The sequence below is a fragment of the Rhamphochromis longiceps genome, linkage group LG1 (assembly GCF_057381845.1).
Source record: "Rhamphochromis longiceps isolate RC_006_pf linkage group LG1, R_longiceps_female_GT1.1, whole genome shotgun sequence".
NCBI classification, from domain to species: Eukaryota; Metazoa; Chordata; class Actinopteri; order Cichliformes; family Cichlidae; genus Rhamphochromis; species Rhamphochromis longiceps.
Window position 1 is genome coordinate 16,291,856 of NC_140557.1, and position 20,095 is coordinate 16,311,950.

The 20,095-nt window shown below is 40.5% G+C and overlaps 1 protein-coding gene across 2 annotated transcripts in view; it reads left to right on the plus strand.

Annotated features, from left to right (window-relative positions):
* The first annotated feature begins 1,792 nt into the window (after positions 1-1,792).
* The window catches only part of LOC146678517 (CUB and sushi domain-containing protein 1-like), a 479,448-nt gene continuing 461,145 nt past the window's right edge, over positions 1,793-20,095 (plus strand). For both annotated transcript variants that reach the window (XM_085400429.1, XM_085400436.1), the window contains exon 1: positions 1,793-1,928. In XM_085400429.1, the coding sequence (XP_085256555.1) occupies positions 1,793-1,928 (136 nt within the window). The remainder of the gene's footprint in view (positions 1,929-20,095) is intronic.

A 20,095-nucleotide genomic window follows, 5' to 3' on the forward strand; every position in this document is an offset into this window, starting at 1 on the left:
CCAGGAGTTCTTTTTTTTTTTTCTCTCTCTTCCCCCCCCTTCTCACCGTCTCTTCTCCCCTTTGGTTTTCTTTCTTTCTCTCCCCCTCTCTCTCTCATTCATTCCCCCTGTCCTATTTATTAATTAAAAAAAGAAAGAAAAAAAAGACAAAGGATGAACTGAAGCTCTGCCATCACGTAATGTCGCATACTGCTGTTTCTGATGTCATTTAAAAAAAAAAAAAGAAAAAAGAAAAAAAAGAAAATATGCAGCAGGTATTTTCATGTGTGTGTGTGACTTTGGTAGGCCGGCCAAGAGCATTACCTCTCTTTAGCGCCACCACTCTCCCCCTTTATTCCTCCCTAACAGTCGTTTTTAGTTTTTCAGTTTTCTTTAACAGCTCTACATCAGCGTCTCATTTTTAAAACTTCTTTTTCCCCCCATTCCTGTCAGCTTTCCTTCAGCAACCGTCACTTCAACTCTGTCTTTATATTGCTTGTGTCTTTCCTCAGCCTGCCCACATTTCCAATCCCCTTCCTTCACTTAAGTCTTATTGGCTATTTAACCCCACTTGGCTCTTTAACTTACCTTTCCTGCTTTGTTTCCTCTTCCCCAACCTGTCCTTTTTTTAAAATCTGTGTCACCTTCCTTTCCCTTTCCTCTTCACTTGTCTTTTCATTTCTCTGTCTTTCTGTCTGATCTTTCTTCTCCCTCCATTTGCTAAAATCCATCTTTACTTGTCTTGTCTTTTTTTCCTCCCACTCTTTCTCACTTCCTGCATCTATTATGCCTCCCTCCTCTCTAAATTCCTCTACCCAGCCACCCCCCAACACCATCTTTTCTTTGGCCTCCTTCTCTTTCACCCCCTGTCACTCTTATCCTCCAATTCTTCTCTGTTTTCCCCTCTCTCCTGACTTCTGCTCGCCAGACCTCTACAGTTCTCCAATCATTTTATTCACACTTCTCTTTCTGTCCTTCCTTTAATTCCTTTTCCTTCTCGCCTTCTCTTATGACTTCCTTTATTTCTTGCTCCAGCTCTGTTCCGTCATTGTGCTTTTATCCTCCGTTTTTCCCTTTTCACGCTTTCTTCCACACTTCAATTTTCCTGAAATTTCTGTCCGCCACCTCTTTCCTGCCAGTCTATCCTCTCTCCTTCAAACCTTTCCCCTTCTTTTTCCATTACTTTCCCTCTTTCTTTACTTGCTTCCCCCTTTCCTCTCATCCCCTCATCCCTCTCTTCACCTGCTTACCTCCTTTCTTCCGTTTCCAGTGGCTCGTTCTTTCTTCATCTTTCCTTCCTCCCCTCCTCCTCCACAATCACCCACTTTTACCGTCTCTCTTTTACTTCCTCAACTAACCCGTCTGTCGTACTCTTACTCTGCCTCTCTCTCCCATGCTCTCTCTCGCTCTCCCCCTCTCTCTCCCCCCTTTCTCAGTCGTCGCTCGCTCGCTGTGCTGTGCGGACCTACCGACCATCTCTCTCCTCTCTTTCCCTAAATCTCTTCATCTCTCTGTCTCTCTCCTCCGGTCCTCCGGTCTCTGCTATGACAGCTCACACCAGCGGCGTGTTGCCCGATCTCAGACCATCAACCCGTCACCGGTTGTCCTGTCCAAACGTTAACATGGACATGTGTGTGGGGGATATTCGTGATTGATCTTCGGGTATTTTTTTTTAATATATAAAAACGAAAGAATAAGGAGGAGGGGGGCGGCCGTCCTCTTTTACCCCCCTCCGCTTCCTTCAGTCAAGCAGAGCGGCAAGGTGGGAAGAGGGCTTTAAAATTAAGCCAGCTTGGATTTATTTAATAGCAAAATGACGGATTTAGGAACGCCAGAGATGCTGCTGATGTGGAGGAGGCTGAACGTGAAGAAAACGGGAAGGCTGAGACGCGACCTCCCGCTTCTCCTCCTGCTGGGGCTTCTCTTGGGGGATTTCTCCTCGTCCAAGGGTGAGTTTTGGAGGTTTTCAAATCGCCTGCGTGTTTGCGTGCGCAGGCATGCATATGCGCGCGCGTGTGCCGGAGGATCACAGTGTTCGCAGGTTGGACTTTGCGTGTGCGCGCGCAGGCGAGAGTGAGGGACAGAAAGGTAATGCATGCAGTTTCGCTGCTGCAGACAGCGTTGGTGTGAGTGTGTGCAGGAGAGTTTCGCGTGTGCGTGCGTGCGCGCACGCTCTCAGCTCCGGGCATTGCGTGCATGCGTCCTTTTTGTGCGTGCGTGTTTGAGATACTAAGATGGACAGAGAGACTGTAAAAGAGGGAGTGAGAGCTATATCCTATATGCAAGCACGGGGAGTTAAGAGAGTGCGTGTGCGCGTGAGAGAAGAGAGCGTGCAGCGGCCAAGTTGGACACAATATTTCATCTGGGGAGTGTAGGCATGCTCGTTTTCAGGCCTCTGTGCTGTCCAGATAACCTCCTCTAAGTAAATGAAGTGACTAAAATTTTGCATTTGAAGCAGTTAAAAGTCCTGTTTGGTGACACAGCTCAGCAACCAACTCAGTTTACAGTCTACGAATAACCAGAGAGAGATTTTCATGTGGAGGGCATGAAGAGGGGAAATCCCATGCTCATAGTTGAACGTGATTTTGTGGAGTCGAACTCACACAGAGAAGCAGTTTTCTCAAAGGCCGTGGAGTCTGATGGTATAACAGGGGATTGATGCTTCATGTCAGCAGCCCAGCATGTCTCTTTTTATTTGGGGGGAGGGGGGCTGTGGCCAAGAGTTTCCTGGTGCCACAGATAGATGAAGACAGAAAAAAGTGTTAACATTCGTTTCTCTGTTACTCAGGTCATCAATAGCTTCTCTGTGTATGCTTCTCCTCCCTCTCTTCCTCGGTGCTGGTCCTCTCTGTATTTTGTTCCCAAACTCCCCTTCTCACGCATGGACCCATCAGATCTTCCCCCCTCTGATGTAGATCTCCAGCTGTGCTAGAATTCTTGATAAATGTATATGTGTGCAAGTAAGCTTGTTTTGTTCTTGTGTAAGCTGTGTTTTCCCTTAACTCTGATCTGCTCTGGATGTTTAATACTGTGCATTATATTGAGGGTGTGTGCGTGTGTGTTTTGGTGGTTGTATGTTTATCCATCTGTATTCTGCCATAAACACAGGCCATCAACCCAGAATAAAAAGCGATTTGAGTAAATGTAAGACAGCGTGCGATTTGTGTATGTTGATAAATATGATAGATGTGTTTTTAAGCTGTTTATGATTATCACCTGTGATTTATCTTTCGTCCCGATCTGTGCGTGTCTGTGCGTTTGATGCCGTGTTTATCATCCTTGAAGTCTCTACATCTCTGCATCTCTCTTTGATTATGTTACTCAATTTAAAGAAAGCGTTACATGATAGACTCAATGAAGCCTTTTGGTTGCTGAAGAGTTAATCACACAGAAATACAATGAGAAAATTAAAGGGCATACAGACATCTGGAAAGACAGACGGAGGGGTGGCAATAATTTATTTCGTCAAACCTCAAACCCCAGATGGTTGCCACCCTTTTAAATGTGATGTCGCACTTTAAATTCCAACACAACTAATAATTGATTGTCTGGAAATGTCATGTAAAAATATCATAAAAAGTCAGATATGACTGCAGCTGAAAGAAAAAAAAAGCCCAGGTGAAGAACATGTTTCTTTAAATAGTCCTCAAGCTTTTTATGATGCTTGTGATTTGTTTCATTATTATATTTTCAAAGTAATTTAGGAAAATGTTACCTAGAATCTCAGTCCCTGTCATTCAGTGATATTTGGTGTTCTACTCATAATTGCCCCATAATTTATTCTTGTATTCACGACTCCTATTTATTATGATTATTATCACAATTATTATTGTTGTAGTTGTTTTTGCTAGCAGGCTCAATTTTTTTAACAAATATAGTCGAGATCAAAGCAACTTTTAACTGGCCGAAATATTCTATAAATACATTATCATTATTAGGTTTAGTCTGTCAGTAAGATTAAATTTGAACATCGAAATTTGCATTTGAAGAACATCAGTTAATGATTAAATAAAATAAATATTATTCTAACTGTGTATCAACATTGTGTTTATTGGAAGCCACATCTTTTTTTGCGAAATGTCCAGTTCAATTATTCACTGTCATTACATTACATTCACTCGCCAAGTTACGTTTCCTTCATCAGAAGCTCAAGCAGGAATAAAGATAAATAAAAAATAAACTCAGCCTTTTCATCAACAGGTTGTTATAGCCAAGAAACGTCCAAATGTCCAACTGTGATGATAATTCCCATAAAACCCAGCTACTGCTTATATAATTGATATATTGTTAACGACACTCTACAGGGGACTGTACAAAAGACATTTTTGGCACACTCTCACAAACACACACGAACACGCACACACACACACGCACACACTACTGAGAATAACATGTCTGAGAACTTCATTTTAGACTCCCACTGGGACTATGAAGCACTTGTTTAATCACTCGCGCACACACTTATACTCTTAAAGGAGCACACACACACACCGACACACACGCCGACACACACACGCAGACTCCGACACATAGGACATTCCAGTGACTTATTTCTGCTCCCCTTTCAAAGTGAGAACTGGTTAAATGTCTGTGTTTTTTGAAGCTTTTTAATGTTTATCAGGACATTTAGCCCCAAATGCACGTACTGACACATCCACACTCAGACACACAAATGAAAGTATATGCGCACGGTGACAATTAGCTGACATTGAATCAATGCCAAACAACAAGATATTGGAACTAGCTGTCTGTCCCCCTGCTTGGCATACTAATATCCCACACGGGAAATGCACAAATGGAGACACACACACACACACACACACACACACACACACACACACACACACACACACACACACACACACACACACACACACACACACATATACTGTGAGAAGGTAGCTAATTAAAATAGAGCTATCTGCACAATCCACATTCACTTTAGAAACAGCAAACCGAGGGAATTAGATGTATAGAAAAAGTGTGAAACCTCTTGCAGTGAAAATCCAGAAAGCATGAGAAAATGTGAAAGAAGAAGTGGGTGTATATGTCAGACGCCATTTAATATGATGTTAACAGTATTTTAGAAGACTTGAGCATGGAGTTCTTTATTTTTTAACCTTGGGGACACGGACGTGCTTGTGGTAAATGTTTCTAAAGCAAGGTCCACTTACTTAGCTGTTCCTAAATCTTTCATTCATGGCCTACATCATCTTCAGTGAATAAATTTTGCTCAGGTGTCAGCCCTGGCTAATGATTTCTCTCCATATGCAACCACCTGTTATCTCATTACTGAGGCATAAGGGTATGACATAAAGATGTGCGGAATAGTTAAATAAGTGAAACTAATGTTTGTAATGTTTATCACATGCATTTATGATGCATGTAAATGGAAGGAGTGTGTTAATATATGAAATGTTGGCATAATGGAATACGACTGTGTAGGAGAAATTGAGAAGTTACATTTTTCAATTGTTTATATAAAGCTATTTTAAAGTGTTTAAATATAAGCATTTGTCTTCTGCCTATGATTGATAAATACAGTGAGTTAAAACAAATTGTTACTTATTTTGCCTGGAATGTAGGTTTCCCTTCTAGGACGAATGCAAAATCAAAGGTTATATATTGAAATCCAGTAGAGTTGAAATGCTCTGAGCTTGTGTCTCTGTGCTTGTGCTGTTCATTATAAAAAAACTAAGCACCACCCTACCAAATTTTGGCTTTTTGATATACTTGGATAAGAAATGATTTGAAACAGTCTGAATAAAAGTAATAAAACAACCCATCAAGAAAAACATTGCTTTTTCAATTATTTATTTAGCAAAAATATGAATCGATGTAATTTAGTCTGTGTGGAAAAGTAGGTACACTCATGGCTTCAGAAGCTATTGTCCTCTGTAATCGAAATAACTTCTTTTTGCTGCTTTGTCCACCAGTTCCTGACATCGGCTCTCTGGATTTGTGTCCACTCTTAAGCTGAAAGATATTTGAGGGTTTTCTTGTATGTACTGTAATCTGACAAATATTTCCATTACAGTTTTCCATCACTTCTTCTCCTGAAAAGCTTTGCTCTGTTACTGTGGCTAAACAAACACCTTTGATTCATCTGTTCAGAACACATTATTTCAAGGTCCAGTGACTTAATTTATAAAATCCTGTGTGGAAGCCATATCAGATGTATACAAGCACACAAAAACTGAAAATGGTCTGCGTCATACATTAATCAGATTTATAAAACCATGTGTACATACACCTGTTGGCTTTTTTAATCACAGTTCACAACCATAAATGTTCAGCGCATTTCAGTAATGTCGATAGATGCTATTCCTCCATTTATTTACTGCATCCATTATCCGTTAATATGGATGACTTGTTGCCGTACTTATATATTTGCATCTATCAAACTGGTCACTTAACAACTTGCCAAAACAAGCGTATAGTTTCCCCACTCTGAGATATTTATTGAAAATTAAACTGTTACAGTGACAGTGGCTCATATTATTGCCACGAGTGATAATGAGCATATAGAACGTAATGATTTTCTGAGAATAATTGGTCATAAATTCCAACCGTTTGTGGCAGAGAGCTGCCCCTCCCTGAGGTCTCTTCCTGTCAAAAGGGAGTTTTTCCTTCCCACTATCACCAAGTGCTTGCTGAGAGGGGTTAATTTGATTGTTTTTTGTTTTTCCTGTATTCTTGTATGGGCTTTATTTTCAATATAAAGCAATTTGAGGTCTGCTGTGGTTTGGTGCTCTATGAATAAGATTGAATTGAACATGTATAGTATACTATATAAAATCTGTGCCTTTCATACTATTTTTTTATTTTTTTCCCCCTTACTTCTCTCAGTACTTGGTGAACTCCTTCCTACTCCCTTTCCTGTTCTGGTCCACTTTCCAACTGATCAGCATTCAAACTGTACAAACTGTCATCCCCACCAGGTTACGCACTGTTGGTTTTTTGAAGGACTAACCACCACACCACCGTGCTGCCCACAAATAATAACTCTGCTGGTTTTAATGCTAGTGATAAAGTGAATCCAAGTGAGATATGCTTGGATTCACTTTATCACTTGGATTAAGTGATCTGCAGTAAAATTAAATGTATGAGTTGACAGATCATTATAGGTAAAGTGATTCAATATTTTTTACAGTCACTCTTGAATTTATGACCTCACTATATGCATTATCAAATTTCCCTTTCTCCTAAATGTTTGTGATAATGAGTCACACAAGTGAGCACATTGTTCTTTTAAGTTTATCTTTATGGATGGGATGGTGCATATATCTCTATCAGGCCCCATTCTGTGCATGTGAAACTTTATTATAAGTGGGGGCACTAGTCTTTGCCTGTGCCAGGAATCTATAGCTTTGCTTTAATGATGCGTGTGGGCAGCATGTGCTTTTTCCTGACACACCCACCTTTCAGGTAAATTTGTGCATCCCCTTCCGAGAGACTTCAAATTTTATTTTCCACTCACTGGGGTTTCCTGTGATTTCTTGCACAATGAAAGGATTTATTATTTTATTTCTTCCCTTGGATGTTGAACCATCTTTTCTGAAGGCCTTAAAGTAGCACATCAAGAGAACACCAGACCCTGGATGTCAGAGGTTTGAATAGGTCAGCTTCCACCTGCTACCACCTAAGACATTTTTAAAGCTCCACCCACATGTGAAGCAATTTGTTTGTTGCACATTGCTTTGTAGTTGCAGTTGGTCCTGCTGAAGATTCCAGTCACTGAATTATGAAAATAAATGAAATTTGTAATAACATAAAAATAAAATGGTAGTTTTACGTGCTGCTGCTTTGCACATACTGAATTTATTCATAGACACTATCCAAAAATGATCAGAGGTTTGTTTATGTAAAAATGTAACAATTTCCATGAGATGCACTGTTTTCGCTCGTGACAGGAGTTTGTATTAGAGATGGCACGATACCACTTTTTTATGTCCGATACCGATACCGATATCATAAATTTGGATATCTGCCGATACCGATATGAATCCGATATAGTGTTTTTTAATCAACAAAACTGTTTTTTAAAATATCTTGCTGCATTTTGCAAGTCTGCAAGTTCATACTCAAGTTTAAAACAACAACTACACTAAAGCTATTCTGTTATACCTGTATACAAAAAAAATATTTCATAGTTCAGCAATACTGATCAATCTAATAAACTTAGACCTACACCATCCTCCCTATTCTGGTATTTTAAAGAGTACTTAGCGTAAATATTAAGCAACCTAACTAATAGGGTTCCAACTCCCAGCAACAACAAAATTAAATAAATAAAAAATAGGGAACCACCCCTCACGCGCCACCTCATGATGCTTAATCGACGTAATCAACCTTAATTTGATGCAGTGTGAAAAAAAATGCACAGAAATCAATTATTTTTCAAGAAATATTAAATAGATTCAACATCTTTCTTCAACAAAATTGCAGACTGCACAGATGGTACCTTCCCAAAGTAAAAAGTACTATAGCTTACTAGGGTATATATATTAGACTTAATAGTCACTATGTACAGTAATTGACTTCTATTCATTTTACATCAAATTAAAACTTTGGGTGTCAGATAATTATTTATTAAAAGCTAGACATTTTAAATGAGAATAAGAAAGAAAAGTATGTCTTTGTGCCCCCTTTTCCCTGTTAATGCCCTATCGGCCCCCCTGGCTAAACTTTGCTAGATCCGCCCCTGCACAGTTACCAGCGTCAGCTACGTAGAAAAAGATCCTGGTGTAGAAAGAAATATTAAATAAATTCTAACAACAGCTTATCAAGCTTAAACGTGCTGCTGTTGTTCAGCCGCTGGTTTCCTCTTTCTGGCGCAAAGTGGACCAAAAACAAACAAGAAAGACGGACTCGCTACAGAAAAGCCGATCAGCTGATTTAAGCAGTTTCACGATTGAAGTAGCAGCAGGAGAGCGAGAGGCAGTCGCTTGTTAAGCTTAACGTGGGAATGCTTTACAAACATTCAGAGATGGACTTACACACTTGCTTTACTTCTCTCGGGGATAACTTTGTCGGAGATGAAATGCCAGGTTGCTAGCATGCCACAGCTGCTCTATCACGTGATGCATACTGCTCCGACGTGCTAACGTTCTGAGGTGAGTTACGGCGTGTTGCAAGTTTTGTGAGGTGCTTTCGTGATATTTAATGGATCGGATTACATTTTTTATTTTTCTCCGATATCCGATCCAGTAATTTAGGTCAGTATCGGACCGATACCGATACGTAATATCGGATCGGTCCATCTCTAGTTTGTATTGTACATTTGCATGCATATCTTTATAATTTACTGCTTCATTTGCAAGAGAAGTACTGGAACAATTATTACATCCCACTATGCTTGCGTAATAAATAATAAAAAGCTACACACACACACACACACACACACACACACACACACACACACACACACACACACACACACGTGTTCAGGTGTTCTCTGGTGTTTGTTTTGTAATTGATTCCCCTCAGTTACACTAACACACATTTCAAATAATCTGAGCTTGAGACACTGCAGAAGAGACCCTTTACGTGTCGGTGCACCTGCAACAGACAGAGTGAGACAACTCATTGAGTGCTGATGATTTTCAGGTACTTAAGAGTCCTTCTAGATGTCCGGAGAGACCAGAGAATGCACACACGCACACACACACACACACACACACACACACACACACACACACACACACACACACACACACACACACACACACACGCTTCAATACAGTTAACTACTGAGTACACACTTCAGTGGAGAGGAACGAGGTGGCGTGTGTGTGAGAGAGAGTGAGGCATACAGAGAGATGTAACAAATACTGAAATCTGAAATTTAAATATGCATATTTATATATGCATAACATATAAAGGGAAAAACAATAGAAGGCGCTACTGGGTCACAACAGTTAATTATTGGCTAACATACACAATAGATGTTAAATATATATGGGCCATTATCCTTGTTATGTTTTTTTAGCAATCCATCCTGGTTTGAGCAAAACGAGCAAGTAATCTGTCTTTATAGTGTTCAAATGACAGAACTTTTAACAGAGCCATGGCCTACATACAGTACACTAATACAGGGGGGAGAGGGCAGTGAGAGAAAGACTAAGAGTGGAAATGAGAATGCATATGAAGACAGAGAGAGAGAGAGATAAGTTAAGGAAAAAGCAGAGAGCAGAACAAGTGTGTGAGAGATTGGAACAGAGAGGAACAGGAGGCGCTGCTATGCTATGCAGGGGGAGACAAAGTGAAAGAGAAAATGAAAATGTATTCCCCAGCAGACGCAATTAATCAGGAATGACTTTTCCATCTTGTGCTGCTCGGCTAGTAATGTCTAGCATTAAGTAATGACATCATAACCATGTCTGCCGTGAATTTATAACTTGGATGCGAAGGGAAATCCGCCAAACTGACCTAAAGGCACGGTCACACAGGGCTCTGAAATCTGTTGATATTAATGACTGGACTCAAATATTTCATGCTAGCAGTAAATACTGCATCACACACAGCAGAATCTCACATCTATCTGTCATTTAAAATCTGAGAGGACAGCATGAAAAAAGGGAAATAAAAGCCCATGTGTATATCATATGGAATGGCTTGACAGACCTCAAAATTATGAGTACTATAAAAGTGGTGTTGCATTGGTCGCCCAGTTGTGTTTTACCACCCATTTGTATGCAAGGATAAATGTCATGTCTAGTGTAGTTTTTAAGCTCTTCTTCAGAACCACCATGTTAATGGTAATGCTGAGTAACAGAGACCACTCAATTCATCTTTTTAATAGTGTTTTGCCTGAATAAATGAAATAAATCTAAATAAAGTTCTGCTGCATGCCATTAAAACCCCAGATACATCATATAGCTATCAGCTGCAACAAACTATGACACCCTCAATTTGCATCATGTCTTAAACTTTGCATTCGGCTGCTGCGGAGTTTTTAATGCAGCCACGTTTGGCACAGCAGTTTATTGCTGTTTTCCTGCACCTTGTGGTGCAGACGCCTCGCTGTGGTGGGAGCTGAGGGTTATTTCATAACACAGGATTACTCAGCCAGCCAGCTCTAAAAATAAGCATGAAATGAACCTTTCAAATGGAGTTCATAATGAAAGATATGTCGGCGTGACTACAAGACACCCATGAAAACTAATATCCAAATTTAATTTGACAGATTATTCAGTACATCAACAGCTATGGTACATTTTTTAACCAATTCCAGTAAAGTTCATAATTTCCACTGCTTCCCGTTCATTTGTCCCATTAGTGGCCGTGCAATGCATGCTGGTAGCGGCGGCTCAAATAGCAGTCCGCCACATTGGCTGCTTCATTCTTCATGCTTCTTCTAGAAATGAACAAACTTCTTTTCACAAATGCAAGGGCAATTTAGGAAATGTTTTTAGTTGAGTGACGCATTCCCACAAAAGACGTGCTCTAAGTGTTAAAGTGCGTGTTACCAAATGAGATTGAGAAGTTCTTTTTTTGTGCCTTCTGCAGCCCTGATCCTCCGGCACAGCATCAGCACTCCTTGAACTGGGATGCTGAGGGTTTTTTCATCTAGTTCCTTAGCTGGTCTGTGTAAACTATTCCTCACTGCACGATTCCCCATAGCTATGAAACTTAAATAACCCAGATAAAAGTAATATGGTAATTACTAAACCAGGTAGGGAGAATCACTTTTTGATGACAGTGCAGGGTGAGCTGGTAAGAACTGGTCTGAATTCAGTGATTTACTCAAAGGCACGAGTTTGAATAACTATCTCATATCGAATGAGTGTCAATCGTGTATACCCTGCAGCTTCGAATCTGCTGGTCTGGTGAAGCCACACGATGAATTTAAAGGCTAATGGGTCTGTCAGTGCGGCACGTTTGCTGTTTTATTATTTCCGCTTTGCCTCTCTGTTAGCATGACATTTTCTATAAGCTGTAGGCTAATAGCTGGCTAGCAGGCTAACATTAAACAGGCTAATGTGTCTGTTAATGTTACATTAGTGTTATTTCAGTTTTTTCTCTCACTTAGTTCCATGGTTTAAGGGCAAAGTGTGTGCATGTTTGACACTGGGAGAGCGTACCTACACTCCGTGTGTGTGTATGTGCGTGTGTGTGGGGTGGTTGCGCGTGTGTCGGGTATTTATGAGTGTGTGTGGATGTGCATTCTACATATGGAGCCAATGAGTTACATTTCCATTTCAAAGCGACGAGTCAGCAGCAGCAGAAGCCACTTTCATCCATTAATGTGATTTTAGGGAGAGAGCGAGACAGTGAGACACACACGCACACGTACACACACACACACACACACGACCCACACGGGGAACGACATAGAGCCACAGTGATAATTACTCTCCAGGTTGGCAAAGGGTTCAGATTGTTTATTAGTGTCTCTGTCTCTGTGTTCCTCTCTTCCTGACAACCACCTCCCATCTCCCTGTCGTCCCTTGTTTTTTCCTCAAATTATCTGTACCCCACTCATCTACTGAAAAGTCCAGTGTTTTAATGCCGCTGTCAGTCACATTAACAGGGTCGCTGAGTGTTGCAGTATCATTCTCTGTGAAAATTTAAAAAGTGTGCAGAGGATGAAATGTTTTGAAGAATAAAGCGTCCGTGTGCGAAAGTGTTTGTCTTTGCCTTGAAGAGAAAAATGCTTAGTTAGGGTTAGAGCCGCGTGTGTTAGGGGGATCAGTGAGGGGATTACTTTCTACTTGAGTGCCCTTTTGTGTGTAAATGTCCGTGTGTAAGCTAAAAGAATGCATGTGCCACCGTGTTTAGACATCATTTGGTGTATACAGCTTTTCTGAGTGCAACCATGCGAGAGCAGTACAAGCTGTGTGTCATATTAGTTTAGTATTGTGAGTTGAAGTGAATGTGTTAGTTCTGAATTTGTTTATGCATGTACGTTAGCTTGCACGAGTGTTTATATTTGCTTCTATGAGTGCGCCCATGTGAAGGAATTTGTGTTTATGCACTTACGTCTGGAAGTTTGCGTGCGCAGATGAGCGCAGGAATAGTACAGCGTGCAAATGTAAACTATGGAGCTGTAGATAAGAAGGTGTTTTGAATAATTCTGTGTGTGCTTGCATCGATAACCTGCGTCTTTGTGTGTGAACTTGTGTTTAGACATTTTCCACTCAGCGTGTGTGTGTGTGTGTGTGCATTTGAGAATAAATGCACTAGCCACAGGCTATCGTTGCTCCAGTAGCATCGTTCTTATTCTATCCATTTTTAATGATTGGTAATGGTCGCTAGCAGTGTTGAACCTACTTCATGAGGACGCAGCAAAAAATGGTCCCGTGGTACACGAAGAGAACAGGACGGAGGAGGTAGAAGAAGGGAGGTTGGAAACTAGTTCTGAAAGGAGAGGAGAGAAGCTTGGAGGGGTTTTTTAATAGATGTTAGCTTCTGGAAACGAACATCACAGGGGGTACTGTTGAAAAGGTCCCATGATACAGTGAGATGCCGCAGTACGGCCCTGCAGGAGGGACGGTGGGTGAGGAAGAGTGAGGGAGGAGGTGAGAAACAGGCCAGAAGGCTTACTGACTGACTGTTTGATTTACTGACTAAATGATGAACTGCTTGTAAACTGACTGACTGACTTGCTGGTTGATTGGTTGTGTTACAGGCAGGCTATGTGACTGACTGGCGCAATTGCTGATTTGTTGAAGACTTTTTACAAGGTATCTTTGTAACAGCAGAGCAGGAGAGAAGAGAAAGCCGGTGGAGAGAGAGGGCAAAGGCAAGACCTCTTAACTGTGCTTAAATACCAGAAAAAAAGGGTTGAAATAAGAGTCCAAAGGCCAAACCAAGTTCTTAGCACATAATGGCTGTTTAATTGTTGCTTGTTAAATTTAGATTTTATTTGTTTCAATTAACCACCACAAAGTGCTTTATTACTAATGCTTCCTTGCGCCATCCTTGAAGGAAATTGCAGGATTGCAGCCACCAAAAATGTCGTTGAATCAAATAAAACAAAAGTGAATCAAATTAAACTGGTAGCACTGTGGAAACATTGGAAACAATTTCTCAGTTCAGGTTAAGAAAAAGATTAAAAAGGCTTACGACTGATGTTCTGAGGTTTTCATGCTATGCTGACATCCGAAAGTGTAAACTGAGCATTATTGCCCTGTCAGCTGGAGAGGAAAGGCAAAGAGAGGAGTGGGGAAGTGCAGAAAAATGGAAAAGAGTGGGAGGAAAAGAGTGAGTGAGGAAAGCAGGGAGGGGGTTAAGGAGAAAATGGTTGAATGAGGAGAGGGGAAATAGGAGGAGGAGGGAAGGCCTTAAGCAGTGTGATAAGGAAATAATAAAGGGAAGGTTGTAAAATGCTCCAAGACTCCAACTGTAGCAATATCAGCTACACACATACAGACACATGCACACACACACCGTGTACTCCTGTATTTGTGGGGACCCCGGGCCCTCAACTTAACCATTAGCTTATCGTTAACCATTACCACTGAATCCCTGAATGTACAGTTCATGATAAATATAGACGAATACTGTAAATGTTGATGCCTTTAAGGGAAAAGTAGGCTACTGCATAAAAGGATGTAATACCATACTTTCTTTGAGCTGCGTCACACTTGAATGTTGAGTCATCAAGCAGGTGAAAGTATTGTAGCAGGAGACACTTGCTGATGCTATGAACAGTTTCAAGACTCATTTGACCAATAATGTGTGAGTTCATATCCTAAATTTAGTTTTGTAATAAAGTGCTGTGATGCCTGTTTCACTTGTGTGTTACTTTTTCTTTTACTTGTTCTTTTAATTATTTGACTTTCTTAAATTGTGTTTTTTATTTATATCTTTTGTATTTTTACCATATAGTTCCAATGCATAAACGTTGTGTCAGCTTTTAAGGTGCTTTATACATAAAGATGGGTGGATGGATGGTGTTGTGATTAGATCTGATCGTTTTGGATGTGTGACGTGGTTTCCTGTCTTTACACAGCTGAGGAAGAGTATTTAGTTTAAGTTAGCAATGGAACACCCGAGCTAAGTAACCAGTGTTATGCTTAAGCGTGGTTGTCCAGATGTTTATTAAGTAAGATTAATTAAGGGTTTTCTATCAGACAAAAGGAATATTTTAATGAAGTGAACACACTGATTCAGATGGATAATTGCCATAAGGACTTGTTATCACTGGAAGAGGGTGCATCAGCTCTACAAGGAATAGAGGAGCTAGATAGTTAGTGGATTGTGGAATTTTAGTGCTTTGTTACATCTCACATTAAGAACATTATTTGGAAAGTGTTTGGGTCATAACTGAACTTATTTTTTAAATTGGTTCATGAAATTAAAATAAATTCAGTCGTAGACATTTCAAGTTTACTTTTTACATGAATGGTTTTTAAGCTCCACAGTTCCAGCTTGCTTTAACCAGCCATTAATAACATTAAGCAACATAAGTTCAGTAATGACACAGGAGCTACTGTACTGTGGACTGCAAATACTACTTAACTACTACTAATAATAATAATACATTTTATTTAAAAGCGCCTTTCAAAACACCCAAGAACACTGTACAGAGCAAATAAGACAGGCATAAAAGCAGGAAATAAACACAATAATAAAAGAAAGTTTAAGGGCATGGAGAAGTAATCTAGAGTAGGCTATCTTGAAGAGGTGGGTTTTGAGGGTGGACTTAAAAAGGGGGAATGAAGTGATGTTTCTGAGGTCAGGGGGAAGGGAATTCCAAAGTCGAAGGGCAGAGTGACTAACAGCCCTGCCCCCCATGGTAATAAGATGAAAGGAAGGAACAGAAAGAAGGAGAGAAGAGGAGGATCTGAGGCACCAGGATGGGATGGAGATCTGTACCAAATCAGAGATGTATGATGTGGAGAGAGAATGAATAGCCTTAAATGTATAGAGGAGTATTTTAAAATTAATGCGAAAATTAATGCTTGTCGATTTCTGGCTGCTTCCTTTAGGGCTCACAGTAACAGATAATATGCCTCCATCTAACTCAGTACGGAAACCCCATTCTTGATGATCTGGAAGTTTGACTTGGTGAAAAGTTTTTACCAGATGCCCTTCCTGGTGTAACACTCTCCATGTATCTGGGCTTGGGACCAGCACTAGGAGTGTACTGGCTTGTGGCCCAGTGGCTGGGTTAAATGAAGCTCATCTGCCGTGACACTGTTTCACAATGCCGTGACCCGGATTCGGACCAGGGTTAGCTGTGGCCACACTGCAGAATACTAAGCACTTTACAATTACAGCCAGCTATGATGAGCTGACTCTGAATGTTTGTGTCATGATATATATCTAATGATGTGTTATTAGATGCAAGTTCTTTAAGATATCGTCAAATCCTTGGTAATGATTACAGTGAGGAGACTAAAATAAAGTACAGTGGCTCGTTATGATATTAAATTGTAAGGCTCAACTTCTATACAGCCCAGTATTGTAATAGTTTTAGAGTAATTACTGTAGAACAGTTTCATGCCAGACCGTCTTCATCCCCGGGGTGTCAATTAGGGCCGTTTCGTCAAAACTGCTGGTGCTCATTTACACACAACTGGGTTATGGCATAAGAGTTCTTGGCTCCAACTTTCTTCACTTGTCAACATGGAGTGTTACTCCTGTGAAGGGGCTTGTTTTAACCCAAATCATGTTTTTTTTCCTAAACATAACCAACAAAGTAGCTTTTACATCCTAAACATGCCTAAAATGAAATTCAAAGTATGTAGGGAAAAAACACCCACAAGGTCCCAATGGGACATGAACCACAGTCCTGACTGATAACCCTGCAAACTGTGCTTCCACCACCTCTCCAGCCTCCTGTTGTAGGTCTCTGAAAAGGAGCCATTATCTTTCAGTTGCTGATATAGCTGCAGCATCAAAGGACAGATGTAGCGTCTGAGAAAGTGCACTGGGATTAGAATGCATGGTTTATGTGATGTAGCTACTATGAATGTGTTGTAACATACCAGAGAAATATTACGGGCACTTCTATCACGGTCCCTGGGTTTAGGGTTTAGCGAGTTCATGGTCCCTCTTTCTTTTGAGTATGATTCATGTTTGAGTTTCGCTCTTTTTGAAATGTAGGGTTGTATACACTCTTTCTGCTGTTTTGTTTATTATCCCTCCCCTTTATCCTCTGCATGTGTTTAGTCTGTTCTTTGAGTTTTGCATTTAATTTTTTGCTCCTTGGGTTCTTTATGTGCTCAGTTGTTCACTTATAGTTGTAGCCTTGAAGCTTTTAGTGCTTTTAGTTTTTGAGTCTGCATCTTGTTTAGTTTCCCATAATATTTTGATGCCTAGTTTCTCTGCATTTAGGTTTATATGTGTTTAGTTCCCCTCCTGTTTAACTTCCCTTGTTTTGTGTATATATTGGCTCAGCCTTCCTTTGTGCTTTGTTGTATTGTCCACTTAACTGTGAATTCCCCCGTGGTTCCCGAGCTTGTGTTTCAAGTGATTTCTGGATTTCCTGGCTTTTCTTTTCGTGTATTCTTGGACTTGGACTTTGTAATCCTTCAGACTTACGGTATCAGCATTAAATACTCACTTTCAGTTTGGCTTATATTTTCTGTCTCCTGCTCTTGACTCCTTAAAATTAATTTGCTGATTATAACAGTCTCTACTTAACTCTTTACCTCTTCAAAGGCTACTAGGAGTAACCTTTGAAGCTATTTTCTGTTATATTTCTGGCCTGCTTATCAAACAAAATAAAGAAGTTAGTGAGGGTGGTCTCCAGATCTTGGAAAATCCTGTTCTAACGGTAGTCAAACCACATCTTTATTGATATATACTGTGGTGTCAAAACATGTCATTAAGAGTACAGGAGAGGTCATCAAATGCTGTCTTTATAGAAGAAAAAGTTAAACACCCCTTTAAGGTGAAGTTCTGTATTTTGGTTGCTCTAAAAGTTGTCAAACATTGCGTGTATAGTACACACACAGAGATCTGTATGAAAATTGATGTTGCAGTGTCCTTTACAGGCCATTAAATCTGAACAATGGCATTTGCTTACTTCATGTCTGACAAACCACAGCTGAATTACCGGGCTTTTTTGCCTGTCATCCTGCCTGTTTGTTTGCCTTTAAATCAAGCAAACAAACCATCCTACATTTAAGGAGTCCAGAGCCAGAAATCTTTTCCCAATGTTGGAATCCATAGAGAAAGCAAAGCCGAGGAGAAAGAGGATGAAAAATAATGCAGGGTGATGGATAATAAGCAAATCCCAGTTACCTTGTTTTTATTGTCGAACTTTTTTTTTGGTGTTTTTGAAGTCAAATTTGTTCTAATTCTGCCAAAACTTACCAGCAAAGACATTATCAAACCCCTTTAGCATGTTAGACAATAAGCTGCCTCTATAACGAGTTTCAAGTAATGCTTCCTGAATGTCAAGGAGCAAGCAATTCTCTCGACTCTCTTTCTCTCACCCCATTTTCTTCCCTTTTCTTTCCACTCATCCCTTATCTCATCTCTTGTTTCATCCCTCTGCCCTTTTCTCCCTCCTCATGTCTTTCCCCCTTCTTTCATCCATGACTCTGATTCTTATCTCTACATTTCATCCTTTGCTTTGTGTATCGTTTGTCTGCTTTTTCTTCTCCCTGTCACTCAGTCTTCTGAATTTTCTTCTTCCCTTTGTCTCCACTCTCTCCTCACTTGCATACTTCTCCTTCTCCAGCTATTCCCTCAATGTCTGTCCTCCCTTTCTTCTTCCATCTCTCTCTCTCCTCCTCTCTCTGTCCCTCTCGGCCCTCACTTTCTCACCAACTTCCTCTACCTCGTTCCTTCTCACTCTGCTTTCCATTTCCTTGTGATGTCTCTTACCCCTGCTCTCTCTCTGCCCTTTTGAGTTCTTTGATTAGGTTGTTGGCATTTTCATTGAGATGTCTATATGACCACTGAAATAACTCACAGTCTCATCTGCTCTCTATCTATTTCTCCACCTGCTGTCTCTTCATTTTCTTTAACATCTGCTCATTTCCTCCCTCTCTCGTCACTGATTTTTGTTTTCTCTTTTTATCCTCTTCCTGTGCTACTTTCTGCCTCTCCCAGTTTCTACTTTCGCTCTCTCTCTCTTTGCCTCAGTACCTCTTTCTTATATTTGCTCTCATTTCCCCCTCTCAATTTCCTCTGCCGCTTCCGTAGATCATTTGTCTAAATGTCAGAAGGCCACATCACCCACTGTTGGTATTATAAACAGCTTTCTGGTCAGTAACACAGAAACAGAGACACGGGGAGCAAAAGAGTGAGGTGAGGTGAGTGTGCGGCGCTGGTGGTGGGATTACGCTGACGCTGCAGTTTTCCTATGTTTCTCGCCGTAAAGAAAAAGAAAAAGATATTTGTAAATAGAGTGAACAGGTTTAAAAATTAGGTGGGGTGCCAGGTGGGCGTAAGAGGAGGCAGAGTGAGAGCTTATAGAGAAGAAAAATTAGATAAGAGGAGTGAAAGGAGAAGACTGGGGAGAGGCGAGAAGAAAAAAGCAGGAGGAGAACGAGCAAAAGAGAAAACGAGAGGGAGAGCCTGCGTGTCTACATGCCTCTAATCTGTTGATGGTTGAGGAGAAGCAGACAATAAGCCATTATCTCTCCAAGACTTAGCTACAGCCGTATGGCACTGCATACCGCCAGCGCCAAAGTAGCTTACGGCACAGTTACTTTCCCACATAAAGTAACAGGATAGCGTATCAAGACATCGTATAAATAAGGAACATGATAATATATCAATACCCACAGCTCAACAGTGATAATGATAGAGTAAATCCAATAGGTAAGAGAGTGAGCTAACGCTCAAGAGTCTAATGAGGAAAGAAGCGTATGTCCCATGATGATAAATGTGCGTATGGTAAAGGAAAACGAATAATTAATGTCAGCATTAGATTCACTGAACAAGTCAAGAAGAATGATCAAATTAAAGCTACACATTGTTGACAACTACCACATCTAAACATGTAGACAGATTAACTCCAATTAAACTGTTGCTATAAAGAGATTGGTCCCCTGGTAACATCTGGTTGCTAGGGAAAATGTGTATTCCCTGACCAGTTGGCAAGCGGTTGCTGGCAGTCACTATTTGAAATTGGCTGTTAGGGGTATATGGCACTTCACCAAAAATCTCAGTGCTTTAGTTGCTAGCAGTGTGCTGACGTCACTTG